This window comes from Phytophthora infestans, genomic scaffold, assembly GCF_000142945.1.
Source record: "Phytophthora infestans T30-4 supercont1.66 genomic scaffold, whole genome shotgun sequence".
Lineage (NCBI taxonomy): Eukaryota > Oomycota > Peronosporomycetes > Peronosporales > Peronosporaceae > Phytophthora > Phytophthora infestans.
This window is the reverse complement of record NW_003303693.1, coordinates 634,782-649,409: the sequence shown is the minus strand read 5'-3', so window position 1 is coordinate 649,409 and position 14,628 is coordinate 634,782. Positions and strand designations below refer to the sequence as shown.

Genomic DNA, 14,628 nt, shown 5'->3' with positions numbered 1-14,628 from the left:
TTTGATATAAGTTCTAGTGAAGACGAAAACATAAGACCGCCTGACCATCAAAAGTGTGGTGAAATAGCTGAACCCCAAGGCGAAAAAGGTCGAGAGACCTTAAAAAACAAAAGAAAAGTACACGTGCTGGTGAAAAAACCATTAAAACATTTACCAGGCTTCTGAGATGGGACGCAAGGTCGCTGGAGAAGTCACTCTGCTCGCTTTAATTATTTCGCTTGATCGAGAGCAGCCTGGTTTAAAGAAAACTCAAAGACAATTATCAGGAGTTCTGGTTAGACACGGGGAGGCCGAGAACAAGAAACCCAAGTACAAATGCGTAAAAAAATCCTGTATTGATACAGGATCTGTTCTACACGCTTTTGCTTGATGCCTGCATCAAAATCCTCCCACTTTCTTACAGTGAAAACAACGCCATATCGGTAGATGAATCTCAGCCCAGTCAAGAACCCGCAGCAGCAGAACATGAAGCAGTGCAGATTATTTCGATCGAAGATGTTGGATTGTTTCAATGAGACAGATTGAGACTGCACAATCTCATGGAGGTGGTAGCACATGGGATATATATGCATAAATCGTTATTACAAGAAGGAATCCCTCCCTCCCGGCAAAGTTCCATACAGCCGCGACCTCTCTAGCTGAGGAAGCGCTGGCGGCGTACCCGAAAAAGCGAATTGAAGGTTTCCCCAAACCCCCTGACTTTAAATACGTTTTGCTTTACAGAGCTACTCATCCAGCCTGGTTAAATGACGCTTCGATAAGAGCTTTGTGCGTACAGCTTTGTCAAAACTATTCCTCGCGCAGATTTGCAGGCTTTCAGTCAGCAGTTGCAAAAACGAAGCGAACGCGTACTGATGAACCTGTAGCTGACGATATTACACGCGAGCGAGTTTTAAGTCAAGTACGTGAAGATGCGGTCGATGCGGTATTGCTACCGTTAAACTTCTCCAATGCTCACTGGTGCTACGCTGTCGTGAAAGTCAAGGCGAAGCGTATCTGGATTACGATCCTTTAGATTTGACACCCTACTCAATACAGTAGCAACCAGTCTCAGGGTTGGTGGACTTACCACGTACGACGCGATCCCACAGAACAACCCCATCCAGCTCGACGCATTCAGCTGTTATGTCTATGTTTGCTGGATGTTTATCCGACAGGTTACTAGAGGGCATCCACTGGATATGAGTGCGGCATCTTCACGAAACGGCGCTTCGAGCTATTCTACTAAAAGTCAGCTACTACCTATGCAAGCACCGTCGGTACTCTCTAGTGTGGGATGTGATGAGACGGAGGAAAAGTCGCTGTTCCCGTCTGTGATGATTAACGTCTAGACAACGACGGAGAACAAGTCCCATTAACGCAGATCTAGGAGTCGTTTTTGCGAGATGGTACTGGTTTAAGAGTAATAATAACGAATCCATGTTTATTCAGCACATATCACGCTGAAATTTGCCTTTGAGAGTGCATCAAAAGCTTAACTAGGTAAATTACAAGTTGGTGAACACGTCGTGACGGAAATCGTACAAAACAAAGTCGCTAAGTGATCTATCCATGATTTTGGGCTGGTTTAATCACAAGATGAATCATGTATATGGCTACTATCATTAGAGAGCAAACTTTCCACTCAGGATTTAATCCTAGAACTTGCAAGATGCATACTTTTTGATTTTGTACTGTACATGTACTGCAATGTAAATTATTAGTACAGAATTTTGCAACGAAAAAAAAATAAATCATACTTGAAGTATTTTATTTTCCACCTCTGATAATGAATATCAAGTACACCGTATTTAATTGGTTACATCGTGCACAACATGTATTATCCCGGCCACCAAACCTTGGAAAGCCTAAGCACTCTTTGACATGATAACGAACTCCTCCTTTCCATAGATGCGGTGCAGAGGCCTTCTTTTGGCGGAGGAACTCGTAGGTCTTCACAACCAAGTACTTCTCAGCAGCAGTCAATTTCTTACCGGCGACCATTTGAAAAGTAGTGAACATTATTAGATGCTGTGAAGTTCTTACGAGAATAAATAGACACCAAGCTATCTATTAAGGGGACACACAACGAAATCGGCTCTACGGTTGCGGAGTTACATTCCTCTAATTTAAGATAAAATATATTACCATTTTTGTCCAACCGGGACAATAACATTGATTTAGCAACAGTGCCATGTCTATGCCGGCTGAACCAACTGCCATGTCACATGGCGCTGTAGTGTTGTGCGTTGGCCACTTGTGTGAGCGCTCCCTGAGGCTTAGTCTGAGCGGGGAGGCTTTAGCTAACAACCGGCCAAATGCCGGCAGCAAAAGGTGCCGAGTTTCTGATGTCGATGGAGGCCGCGCCGTGTCCACGACGTTGGGGGCTTCATTGTCTGCAGACGTTTCTTCTCACCAGCATGCTGTACGTTGCGCTGACGATGGGCTGGGTCATTTGCAGCATGCATTCAACCGGCGGTCAGGGAGACTCGGTTTCGATTGGGTTTGGCACGGTTTTGGAGAAGATGCATCATCCGGTGACGAACACGCTTCAGAAACTTAAAGATAAAGTGGAGGAGATGCATCGCACACCGACACCGCGGGAGCTGGAAGAGGTGGAACACGCGCGCTCCGTCCCGAACTTGCCAAGTGGTCAAATTCAGTTGAGGAATATCACGTGTATCGGGTGGCGAGCCACAGGCAATTGCCAGTCTGATGGGCCACGAGAGGTTTCAAATGACCTGGACTGTCACCAAGAAGTCCCCGACGGAAGCTCAGGGTACTGCGAGGTGCAAGACGCCAATACAGGAGAACTATTCCGCGTTATGCGACGGACGTGTGCGAAATACAAAAAGTCGCACGTGTTCCGATGCGCTGATGCTCATCAGTTCGTCAACTACCACGTCGAAGCGCTCGCTGCTGTCAAAACCGCGATAGAACCGGATTTCTCGCTACCCAATGTACAGTCTAATAGCCAGGGACGAGATGGAATTGTCATGGTCGTGTACCCCAAATTGATTGCTAGCGCGTATGCTACTATCCGCACTCTGCGTGACGTGCTCGGTTGTAGTCTTCCCATTGAAATTTGGTTTCGACAAGACGAGATTGATCGGGTACCGAGATCAATCAGCCCACTTCAACAACTAGCACAGAATGTGACTGTAAGCCAGATTTTCTTTCGAAAGATCAATGACTCTCAGGCTGTTCGATTCGGAGCCAAGATATTTGCCCTGTACAACAGTGGATTTGAGCGCATTCTGTTCCTCGACGCTGATAACGTGCCTGTGCGAGACCCGGCGTCCTTGTTCAAATCTCCTGAATTTGAGAAGACTGGTGCTGTCTTCTGGCCAGATTACTGGAACCCGCACTACACGATCTTTCATCTCCATGAAGACTCGTTGCTGTGGGAACTTCTCGACATGCCTTACGTCGACATGTTTGAACAAGAAAGCGGGCAAATGCTAATTGACCGACGAAGGCACGCGGCACCGCTCGAGCTCGTCCGCTTCTTTGCGTTCCACCAGCCGAACCCTCTCGAAAAGCTCAAGCTTTTATGGGGGGATAAAGACCTTTTCCGCTTTGCTTGGATAAAGCTAAACGTCCCATTCTACATGATCCAAACGCCACCCGCTGTCGCTGGTGCAGTGAACGGTACCTCATTTTGTGGTATGACGATGGTACAGCATGATGCAGAGGGTAAAGTAGTATTCCTACACCGCAACGCCAAGAAGCTTACGGGCGAAGTTCTGTATAAGCCTGTGAACTATCACATTGAGGCCAGGAAGCGTCTCAGGTCGAGGTGGATTAAGCAGGGTATTCACAAGATTGCAACCGAGGAGGAAGTGGTCGCAGAGCTCATGACGATGAAGAAAACGCCACCACCACCTCTTGAACCCGCCGAGCCTGATGGAATTGCGGACCAGATCATTTGGACGCATATGTTGTCGTTCCGCAAAGACGCTCCTCGCTCGGAGTACAAGGTCAAGTCGTTCTCTGCATCACCTGACTTTCCTGAGAAACAAAGGTGTTACGGTGAGCGTGACTTTGCTAGAAGCAAATACTTCGACATGCAGAGTTTCGATGAGCTGAGTTTTTCGAAGCTTGAATCGCATGTGCGGCGCTTTGCCATGGAAGCTGCACAAATTCGCCACGGTTAGCAACATGAAGGCGCACATTTAAATTATTGACGCTATAAAATGAAAACATATACAAGTACGAAGTAAATAGCCAGTTACATTTTGGATGTGTGCGAGCTCGGCTTATGCAAAAATCTTTGTTCAAGATTTAGTAGTTTACCTCGTACCACCACTCGATACAGCTAAGCTTAAATCTTACTACAAAAAGAAATCTTTGTTACTATAAATACGCTACAAGTAGTAACAAAGATTTCTTTTAGGGAATTTAATAAGCGCGGTAAATGTATTTTTTAAACTTGTTCTTAAAATATTGTGCCTATCACCAAACGCAGACAGCGAAAAGATTGCGTGAGAAAAATAACGGCTACGCGGATCGTTAGAAACAAGATGTCCGTTTCATCATCGTCATCGCGTACGCCACAATTTCATCAAACATCAAACCACCGGTACAGTACCATCGCCATCGCCATAGATTGCAATCGATGTAGCCGAGCACTATTACATGTAACAAGCAACAGGAGAAGCGTAAGACGGCAACGACAAAATTCCAACCAGAAGGACGATTTGTAAATGTAAGACATGAGCAAAACTGTACGCTACGCTGCGTATTAATAATACCGCGGGGTTTGTCGTAGGTACAATTTTACACTGTGAATTACAGACTGTGACCTATTTAAAACTGTACGCTTGTCGCGGATTCCAACAAATGCGTGCCGCACGCTCAAGCCTCAGAAAGGATTGGCAGGAGAAAATCCACAATCCGGGTCGCGGTTATAGCGAGGCTTCACCCTGAGTGGTCCCGATGAGCTGCCGTATTGATGCTGTCACTGCTTCAAGCGCACTAGCAAGTGCACTAGATCACAGTAGATTCACTCGACTTGAGACTGCAAAACCGGAAGCAATGCTACCTGCACTACCTGTGTTCAGTCGACCACAGCACGACACGAAGCTGCCCATCAAAGGATATTCAAGTCCCATTCGCGTTCTGTTCGAACGTGTAGTGCGGTGTGGGCAACGTTGGCCTCGCGCTCTACTGTTTATATCTGCGTTGATTTACGTATCTGCGCTGATTACTTGGGCATCTAACAACTCGGACAAGCACGACGCAACCCCAGTTAAGATTTTACCATCTGGGGAGGTGGTGCCACGACGTCTTCGGTGTGTTGCATGGCGAGCGACTGCCAAGTGCAGACCAAACGGACCTCGAGAGCCCCAAAACGACAAGAAATGCTCGGACTTCGTTGTCGGTGACGTGTCAGGCTTCTGTGAAGTGGAAGACATTGATACAGGGGAGCGATTCCAAGTCATGCGCCGACATTGCAACAGTTTAAAGGGGAACATTAAATTCCGTTGTTCGGACGCTCGAACTTTCGTCAATTATCGTGTAGACGGGCATGGCGCAGTTGCCAAGGCTCTTGTCCCTGGCTTCTCGTTGCCACACGTGGCTGAAAACAGCGAAGCTCCTCGCGATGGCATCGTAATGGTAGTCTACCCAAAGTTGCTCGCCAGCGCCTACGCAACGGTCCGGGTTCTTCGCGAAGTAGTTATGTGTCGCTTGCCTATTGAGATTTGGTTCCACGTCGACGAAATCGGAGCCGACTATGCGCTATTGGTGCCGCTGCAGCAGCTCGCCATTTTCGTTGGCAACGTCTCATTCCACCCAATGTACAACCCACGTGCAAAGGGATTTCTATCCAAGGTCTTCGCTATATACAACACCTACTTCGACCGCGTCCTCTTCTTGGATGCAGACAACGTACCTGTGCGTGACCCAAGCTTTCTCTTTAGTACACCCGAATTCAAAGCAAATGGTGCTGTGTTCTGGCCTGATTTTTGGCACCCGCACCGCACGCTCTTCAACTTGCACGCGCAATCGATGCTGTGGGAACTACTAGATACCCCGTTTATTGACATGTTCGAACAAGAGAGCGGTCAGTTGCTGGTGGATCGCACTCGACACGCTGCTCCGTTAGAACTCGTCTACTTTTACGCATTCCACGAGCCTAATTTCTTCGAGAAATTGGATGTTGTCTATGGCGACAAGGACTTGTTTCGGCTTGCGTGGATGAAACTCAAAGTTCCATTTCATATGGTTGAGGCACTTCCAGCAATGGCAGGCAGAGCAATCAACGGCTCATTCTGTGGTATGACGATGGCACAGCACGATACTAAAGGTGAAGTGCTGTTCCTGCACCGCAACCAGCACAAGTTGACTGGGGAACGCGATGAAAAGATGGAAAAAGCAGCGTCAGAAAACACTGTCGTCCCTCCGGATGAGGCCCTTGGAGCTCCACACCCAGACGGATACCCAGATCCAGTGATCTGGACGCACTTGCTGTCATTCCGTAAGGATGCGAACCGCAAACTCTACACAATCGACGCGTACCGAGCTTCGCCCGAGTTTCCGCAGTGGCAACCATGCTACGGTCGGCGATACGAGGAGCAGCAGAAAGTGTTCGAGCTACACGAGTTTGCCAACCTCAGCTTTGCCGGTATCGAGACGGACATTCGTCACTTCGCCTTGGATGCAGCCCGACTTCGTCACGCTCAAAACGTAGCGTGGGTAGGAGCAAGTCCAAGCAATTCTACAGCGTAGTAACGTCAATGGGTTAGATAATTTTAGTACTCTATTAGTATTCTATACGCGCTCTAGTGAGGTTGGCTGCCGATTTTCAAGTAGCTGAGCTCCTTCCATGGCAAAGTGCCGCAGGTGTGTCTCCAAACCGGCAAAACTCAGGTCTGCAATTTTCTGAGCGAAAAAGTGCTCGCTGTCGCTGATATTGCGTTGTCCGTAGCATCGTTGCCACTCGGGAAAATCCGGTTGAGCAGTGTAGGATCGGATTCGGTAGTCCACGCGACGCGACGTGTTTCGAAATGTCCACAAATGGGTCCATATGGCTGGGTCGGGCAGATTATCTGGTTCAGGGGGCTCCAGTGTCGGTGGAGGCGTTCGTTTTAGTATCTTGAGTTCAGCTTGCACCTGCTCATCATTTATTGTAGCAGGAAGTCCTTGGTCCAAGAGTTTCAAGCGTGCCTGTCTTCGTGCTTCAACCTCGTAGTTGATTTCTTCCCGCTTCACGCGTCCAGTTAGCTTATTGGAGTTGCGATGAAGGAAAAGTACTTCGCCGTTTGCATCATGTTGCACCATTGTCATACCGCAAAAAGACTCGTTGACAACCTTGCCGGCGACAGCGGGAGGGGTCTGAACCATGTAGAACGGCACATTCAACTTGATCCACGCGTACCGGAAGAGGTCTTTGTCGCCATATACGAGCTTAAGCTGGTCAAAATGATTTGGCGTGTGGAACGTGAAGAAATTTACAAGTTCCATAGTAGCCGTGTGGCGACGGCGATCAATTAGCAATTGGCCACTTTCTTGCTCGAACATGTTGACATATTTCATGTCCAAAAGTTGCCACAACAACGAGTCTGCCATGATGTGGAAAATTGTATACTGCGGGTGCCAGAAATCCGGCCAGAAGACTGAACCCGTCCTGACAAACTCCTCCGATTCAAACAAAAACGTCGGGTCACGGACCGGGACATTGTCAGCGTCGAGGAACAGCACCTGATCAAACGCACTGTTGTACACAGCATACACTTTTGCCGCAAAGCGAAACGCTCGTCGGTCTGTAATCTCTCGAAACGTAATCCCACGCTCTGCTTCTTTCTTTGCTAGCCCTTTTAATGGCTCTAGAGCCCCCGGTACCCTCATCAACTCATCGCTACGGTACCATATTTCGATCGGTAGGCGACAGTTGAGTACCTCTCTCAACATTCGAACCGAAGCATACGCACTCGCCAGCAGAGTCGGATACACCACCAAAACGATACCCGCTTTCGGCTTCTCGCTCTCCATAACATTAGGCAGATGATACCCCGGTGCAATGGCCTTCTCCACGACTTTCCGCCCTTTTGCATGAAAATTCACGAAATCCGGTGCATTCGAGCAGGAAAACTTGGCTCCTTTCTTGACAGTACTACACCCGCGTTGCATGACGCGGAACCTTTCGCCTGACTCGACGTCTTCGATCTCACAGTAGCCTGAAGCCCCATCCCCCACACGTCGGTTGCATGGTTTATCGTTAGCCAAGTCGCGCGCTCCATCCGCGCTGCAATCGGTCGTGGCTCTCCAACCAATGCACTTGAATTGACGTTCAACCGTCGCCCCATCTGGTAGAGTTTTGACGGTTAGTGCATGAGCCTGCGCTTCTAATTCCTCCGGTGTGGGAGTGTGTTGTCCATTGGTGAAGAGGCGTACAATCGACAAGGGGAGACTCTCGGAGGTGGACGAGATGTCGTGGACGCTGCTGGCGACCCACAGTAACATGACGAGAGTGTAGAGCACGCTCCCCACCAGCATCAGTCGTAGAATACCTGGGCGGCATTGTGGAGGCGTAGCAGGCAACTTGATGGTCGAGTCCGCCATGACGTCGAGGTGCCGAACAGTGAGCGGATGGATATGCGAATAGGTACAAGGCACGCACTGCGAGCACACGGCAGAGTGCTCCGTTATCCTATCCTGCGTCACGGACGGAATCAGCTGATTGAACAACCAGCCAAATCACGGGATTATTGAGACGGGATCAAGATAAAGTAAGCTTATCCGATAAAAAACGGACGGCGTACTGCAACTCGTCAACGACAAGACAACAGCTCTATAGCAACGCAACAGACCACATCGACACAAGGAGAGCCACAGAGAGCAACATTTGCTAAATAAAATACGCTCGTGGCGTTATTTAAAAGAGATAAATGACGGGAACCGTAAAAGTTTCTGGCCCCCTATTGTGAATTTCTTAGTAGATCGCAGTCGGCCGTTTTAGAGGAGACAAGTATGAGCGAAGACGACATCAGCCACGCCAACCTTCTTAAGAGCGCTATTGCTAGTCACCTAGCGCCTTCGGGGTATCTAGAGCTAACTGCAGCTCGCCGTGGTGAAGCAGAGACTCTTCAAACTCACCAGGCCAAGCTTTGCCAAAAGCTGCTTCAGTCCCGGCTTCAGCAGATTGAACTAATGGAAGGGAATCTTGGAAAACTGGCCAAGTACACGGCGAAGCTGTTAAATGCGCACGATGAGCTAGCTACATTGATCTCACTCGAAAAGGAGGAAACCACCCGCATTGCAGCCGTGACGGGGGTTCCTATTCGCAGCTCAAAGTACGTCATGTCTTACTCGGTTGTGCTGGAGGAGTGTTGCAGCTCAATGTTAGGCCACACGCAGCATTGAGAATTTGAGGACCAGAGTGGGGTTATTGAGTAAGAAGTTTACAATTAATTGGCTTCCGAAACACAACATGCTACGTCTTAATTGTCGCCAGTAATTCCAGATCTGTGTCTTGGACCGCCTTCGCTGCCTTGTTTTTTCTCGTGGTTACCTCGGGTTGCCTTAAGATCATCTACATAATGCGAAGACGCATAATAGTGACGTCGTCATGGCTTACAGCACATCGGGTAAATTGCGAGCTATTTTTAAGCATCGTATACACTTGGGCGAGTACTAGCACACCGCAAGAAGTTTCGTCGGGCTGCTTCGGTCCGGAAAGCCACACGGTCTCCTCAACGATTGGATATGGCTCTCCCAGCATGGTGGAATCGTGCCAAACTCTTAAAAACTCGGCCACTACTGCCTCGTAGGTGTGCTCAAGAGTGTCGTTGTATGACGTAGAGCACAATGGTTCGTAGAAATACGGTGTGACTGTCGCCATCTCCGTTCGGTATGAAATACTGACAATAATCACACCCCAGTGTATGTCGCTCAAATGGACAGGCAACACAACGTACTTGCAGCTATCAATAGGGATTTCTGGTGGCCTCGGACAGCCCAATGACGGTGCGAATGAGTCCAAAGCATAGCAGCTACCAATCGATTCGCAAATGCATCGAATTCCAAAGTCGATATTCGTATCACTCAGCATACGATCTCGGGCAATCATGCCAACCAATTTCTCCACCATGACGGTTCCCTCGCCACAATCAAGCCGAAAGATTGAGCTTAGACAAGCGCTTTCCAGCACACGCACGATGTCGTCCGTCAGTTGCTGATGTCTCACTGGAACAACGTCAGGCATTAGAGCAGCAGTTCCGGTCTCCTCGTCGAATATCTCCGGGTGTGCGAGGATCTTTTTCCACTTTGTCGATAACAGCCACTTCACATCTGCCATCCATGAATTGAACTTCTTGACAAGACTGAAGTACTCAACCATTCTGAAGACCCCACCACTAGTAACAACACAGAAAGCAACACACCCCGTGAGCAACACATCAAGCAACACAGAGCTCCAGCAGCACATGAAGCAGCACATGAAAAGCACAAACCTAGTAAAGCGCGGGGTACCACCAGGAAAGAAAGCTAAGACTTAGTTCGTGGACCCCTCCGGATGTTCGACATCTTGATGCTCATTAAAGTACTTTGATCCTTGACGTTTCTTCTTTTCGACAGCAACCACAGCGTTTAATTTAACGACAAGGTTCTGAGGAATCACGAAATTGTAGTCATAGTCAGCCGTACAAACTAATTCACGACAGCTGCGAGGAGTTCGGGCGCTCATGAAATCGTCATCCATGATCACAGGGTAGTTTCCGAGTATCTCGCTCACGTGATACGGGTCAGTCGTGTGGTTCACCCATTCCAATAGTCGCGAAAGTGACGGTACGTTTTTGTCCGGAAGCGCAATTGTAACGGGGTACGTAGCACTAAGTGTACCCTGGTTACATGAAGTGTGACACTTCACACTTCAGGAGTATGACATGTCATACTCCGGGATATTTGGTACAAGGTACCAAGGTCATTCAAAACCAACCATTGGTTAAATGACATTGCATTTCTATAGGTAACTGATAGTTTGTATTAACCTCAAACTTAACCTACCTATAAATATACTCAGTTTACAATCTACCTTATTTAGGTCACTTCGCTCTCTTTAATTAAAGAGGGGACCTGTGAACTGCCGTTCACTGAGAGTTTGTATACTCTCGGAAGATAACTTCCTCTAGCGCAAGGTGCTGTGTGACCCCGTCACACTTGGTAGCACTTGTAGTCAATCCACGCCATCGCGGGTAGACTACCTGAACCTCCGAAGTTCGTTGCCATGGATAGGAACGACTTCTCCCATATGAACGACTCTCAGTTCGAGTCGGTTCGGAAGATGGCAGGCATCTTCGGGATGGAGGCCCTGCAGAGCCTGGTGGTATCAGCACCGGCTGAGCAGCTCGAGCGCGTCAATGCATTCGACGCGTACGAGCAGGGCCTCATCGCGCATGTGCGGGAGAACCTGCAGGCTCCGGCGGCGGAAGCAAACCCGCCTCACCCGAAGCCAATACGGCTGAAGGTAAAGCCGTATGAAGGGAAGGAAGGCGAGAACCTTCACTTCTGGGTCCGAGAAGTAGAGCTCGCGATGGACGCGGCTCTGATATCGACCGAGCAACTGCGTGTTGCTTTTGCACTCTCCAACCTTAGCGGTCGTGCTAAGAGTTGGGTGTACACTCGGGAAGCGACATCCCCTGGATGTTTCACATCCTGGGCTCAGCTGTGCGAACAGCTCCGAGCCGCGTTCCTCCCGGCGAACTACGAGTACCGCCAGCGTTCGCGCTTCCTCGCGTGTAAACAAGGAAGACGCGAACTGCACGAGTATGTGCAAGAGATACGGGAGCTCACGGCGTCCCTAGTGGGAAACCCACTCAATGAACACATCAAGATGACTGTGTTCATGGACGGCCTTCGAGTGGGCCCCGCACGCACTCAGCTGTTCCGGGTGCAGGCAAGCACCCTTGAAGAGGCGATTCAAGTGGCTCTTCAAGAAGAGTACAGCCATCGCCAGGCGCGTACGCCGGCCTCAGCGTGGCCTGGGAGTTCCTTGTCGGCTCCCGGTCGAACAAGCCCCAACGGACCAGTTCCCATGGAACTCGGGTCCGCCGAACAGCGTGACATCCACTGCTTCGGCTGTGGGAAGATGGGCCACTTCAAGCGCGACTGTCCCGCGGAAAGACCCCGCAGACGGTCCTTCCCCAAGCCCGTCCTCAAGGGTCGCTGGCAGAAGCCAGGATCCCGGGGACAGGGGAACGCCGGGAACCTGTAGGGGCGGGGCGCCCTACTGGGGAAGAACTAAGTCTTCGTGATTGGTGCGCGGGTGGCGCGTACCACGGGGACTTAGCCCCTGAGAGTCTTCGCACTCTCGAATCGGCGAAGAGCAGCGGCGGGTTGCTCGTAGTACACGGATGTGTACGGGGATACGATCATCCCTTTAGAATCTTGATCGATTCTGGGGCGTCGAAGAATTTCGCACGCCGCCAGACGGTTGCTCGCAACAGCAACAAATTGTCCGATGCTTTGAGAGAAAGCAAGGGCAACGGGACGGTGTCAGTACGACTGGGAAGGACGTCACTGTCCCCAACGTCTAAGTGGATCTGGCTGTCAAGTTCGAAGACTTTGACAGCCTCGAACAGTTCACTGTTCTCGATATGGATCCATATGATATGATCCTGGGCATGCCCTGGCTTGAGAAGCACGAGCCCTGGATCGACTGGCGAGGCAAGGCAATCGGTGCCAGCCGCCCTGCGCAGTCCGACAGAGCATTGGTGAGTCATGTTCCCACCTCTGTCAGGACCCGGGGCGCCCGCGAGGGCTGCCAGGGTACCAAAGCATCCGGCAGATGCTTGGGAGTCGTCGACGTATATGACGACTCCGAGGATGTTTTGATGGTGGCCGCGCCCAGAAGAGGCGCCGGCCAAGTGGGTAACTTAGGTCCACAGGCGGGTAACTTAGTTCCGCAGACAGCTGCAGCTGTCATGAACACTGAGAACAGCGTGTTCAGAGTGGGTAACAGAGTTCCACTCACGGTCGCCCAGACCATAACTGAAGAGGAAGACGTCGGATACGCTTCCTGTGTGGGTAACACAGTGCCACACACGGTCGCCCAGACCATAACTGAAGAGGAAGACGTCGGATACGCTTCCTGTGTGGGTAACACAGTGCCACACGCGATCGCCCAGACCTTAACTGAAGAGGAAGGCGTGGAACACGCTTCCTGTGTGGGTACAACAGTACCACACGAGGCCACGAGTGCCTCGGATGTCGTAGCGACGACATCCCTAGACGTGGGCAGCAAAGCTCCCCGTCACAGAAGCCGTCGGCAAAGACGCCGCCGCCGCCTCAAGTCAAATCCGAACTTCGTTCCGATCGACGTCGCTTCAAGCGACTCGGAGTCCAGGGCCCGGGCTCCTCCGACAAGGCCGGTGGAAGAGTGTTATCACATCTTCGATAGCGAGACGGGTTTACCCGTCAAGGCATCTGGTGTCCACTTGGAACCGTTGCCAGAGGTTGCAGAGATACTGAACCTCGAGGAAATGACGGCTGAGTCTTTCCTGGCCAACCTCAAGGCTGGAGAGATCGCTGAGATGGTACTCATGAGACCTGAGACCACTCAGGAGGAGCTGAACTCCTCCTCTGTCTTGCACGAGAGCGTCCTGGAAGACATGAACAAGCAGCGTCAGGCGCGCTTGGGTTCTGAGATTCTCAAGAACCCCAAGGATCCGGTGTATCCTTTGGTGACGGAGTATGCGGACGTGGTGAATTAACACCCACCGACCCAACTCCCACCGGATCGAGGCGTACGGCACGAGATTGATCTCGTGCCCGGCACAAAGTATTGTGTCACGAGGCAATGGCCTCTCCCGCGCGAACAGTGCGAGGTCATTGATGCCTTCTTCGCCGCGAAAGCGAAGGCAGGCATGGTGCGGGAGTCGAAATCCCCGCACTCGACGCCGACTTTCTGCGTTCGTAAGCCGAACGGAAAGTGGCGTCTGGTTCACGCTTATAACAAGCTGAACAACGCAACGGTGCCGGCCCAAACACCGATCCCACGAAAGGATGTGTTGTTGAACAACATGGCCGGGAGCGTACTGTACAGTGCGCTGGATTTGGTAGACGGATACTACCAAATCCTGATGCGAGAGAGTGACATCCCGCTCACCGCGGTAAGCACTCCAAGCGGCATGCTTTGGGAGTGGCTCGTCATGCCGCAGGGCTTGTCTAACGCCCCGGCGACGTTCAATCGCCTGGTGACGCAATTGTTCCGCCCTTTGCGTACCTTCGTACAGACGTACTTCGACGACATTTTCGTCCATAGCCGTGCCGAGGGAGGCAAGACGGCCATGGAGGTGCATCTAGGACACCTCCGTCGAGTGTTGGACGTGATGCGAGCGAACAAGCTCTACGCCAACATCGACAAGTGCGTTTTCGCGTCACCAGAGATCAAAGTTCTCGGTTGCTTCGTAAGCAACGTGGGCGTTCGGGCTGACCCAGACAAGGTCAAGGCCATAGCAGCATGGCCGACGCCCCGATCCCAGAAGGATCTTCGAAAGTGGTTGGGTTTGGCCAACTACCTTCACAAGTACAGCGCTGGGTACGCGGGCTTCGCTAAGCCCTTGTCGAGCCTCCTTCAGAAGGACGTCGACTGGCGCTGGGAGCAAGAGCACCAGGATGCTTTTGACAGCATCAAGGCCAGTCTCCAAG

The 14,628-nt window shown here is 50.7% G+C and overlaps 3 protein-coding genes across 3 annotated transcripts; 2 read left to right on the top strand and 1 right to left on the bottom strand.

The window, feature by feature from the left end:
- Positions 1 to 2,296: 2,296 nt before the first annotated feature.
- Positions 2,297 to 4,136, top strand: PITG_18272 (uncharacterized protein; the record flags this gene model as incomplete). Its single annotated transcript, XM_002997849.1, has 2 exons — positions 2,297 to 2,900; positions 2,958 to 4,136. The coding sequence occupies 2 exons, from the start codon at positions 2,334 to 2,336 to the stop codon at positions 4,134 to 4,136; spliced, it is 1,746 nt and encodes a 581-aa protein (XP_002997895.1).
- A 715-nt stretch (positions 4,137 to 4,851) lies between these two features.
- PITG_18271 (uncharacterized protein) lies at positions 4,852 to 6,711 on the top strand (the record flags this gene model as incomplete). The annotated part of the gene is made up of 1 exon (XM_002997848.1): positions 4,852 to 6,711. The coding sequence occupies one exon, from the start codon at positions 5,017 to 5,019 to the stop codon at positions 6,709 to 6,711; it is 1,695 nt and encodes a 564-aa protein (XP_002997894.1).
- Positions 6,712 to 7,162: 451 nt separating this feature from the next.
- PITG_18270 (uncharacterized protein) lies at positions 7,163 to 8,544 on the bottom strand (the record flags this gene model as incomplete). The annotated part of the gene is made up of 3 exons (XM_002997847.1): positions 7,163 to 7,188; positions 7,272 to 7,808; positions 7,914 to 8,544. The coding sequence occupies 3 exons, from the start codon at positions 8,542 to 8,544 to the stop codon at positions 7,163 to 7,165; spliced, it is 1,194 nt and encodes a 397-aa protein (XP_002997893.1).
- Between the last annotated feature and the right edge of the window lie 6,084 nt (positions 8,545 to 14,628).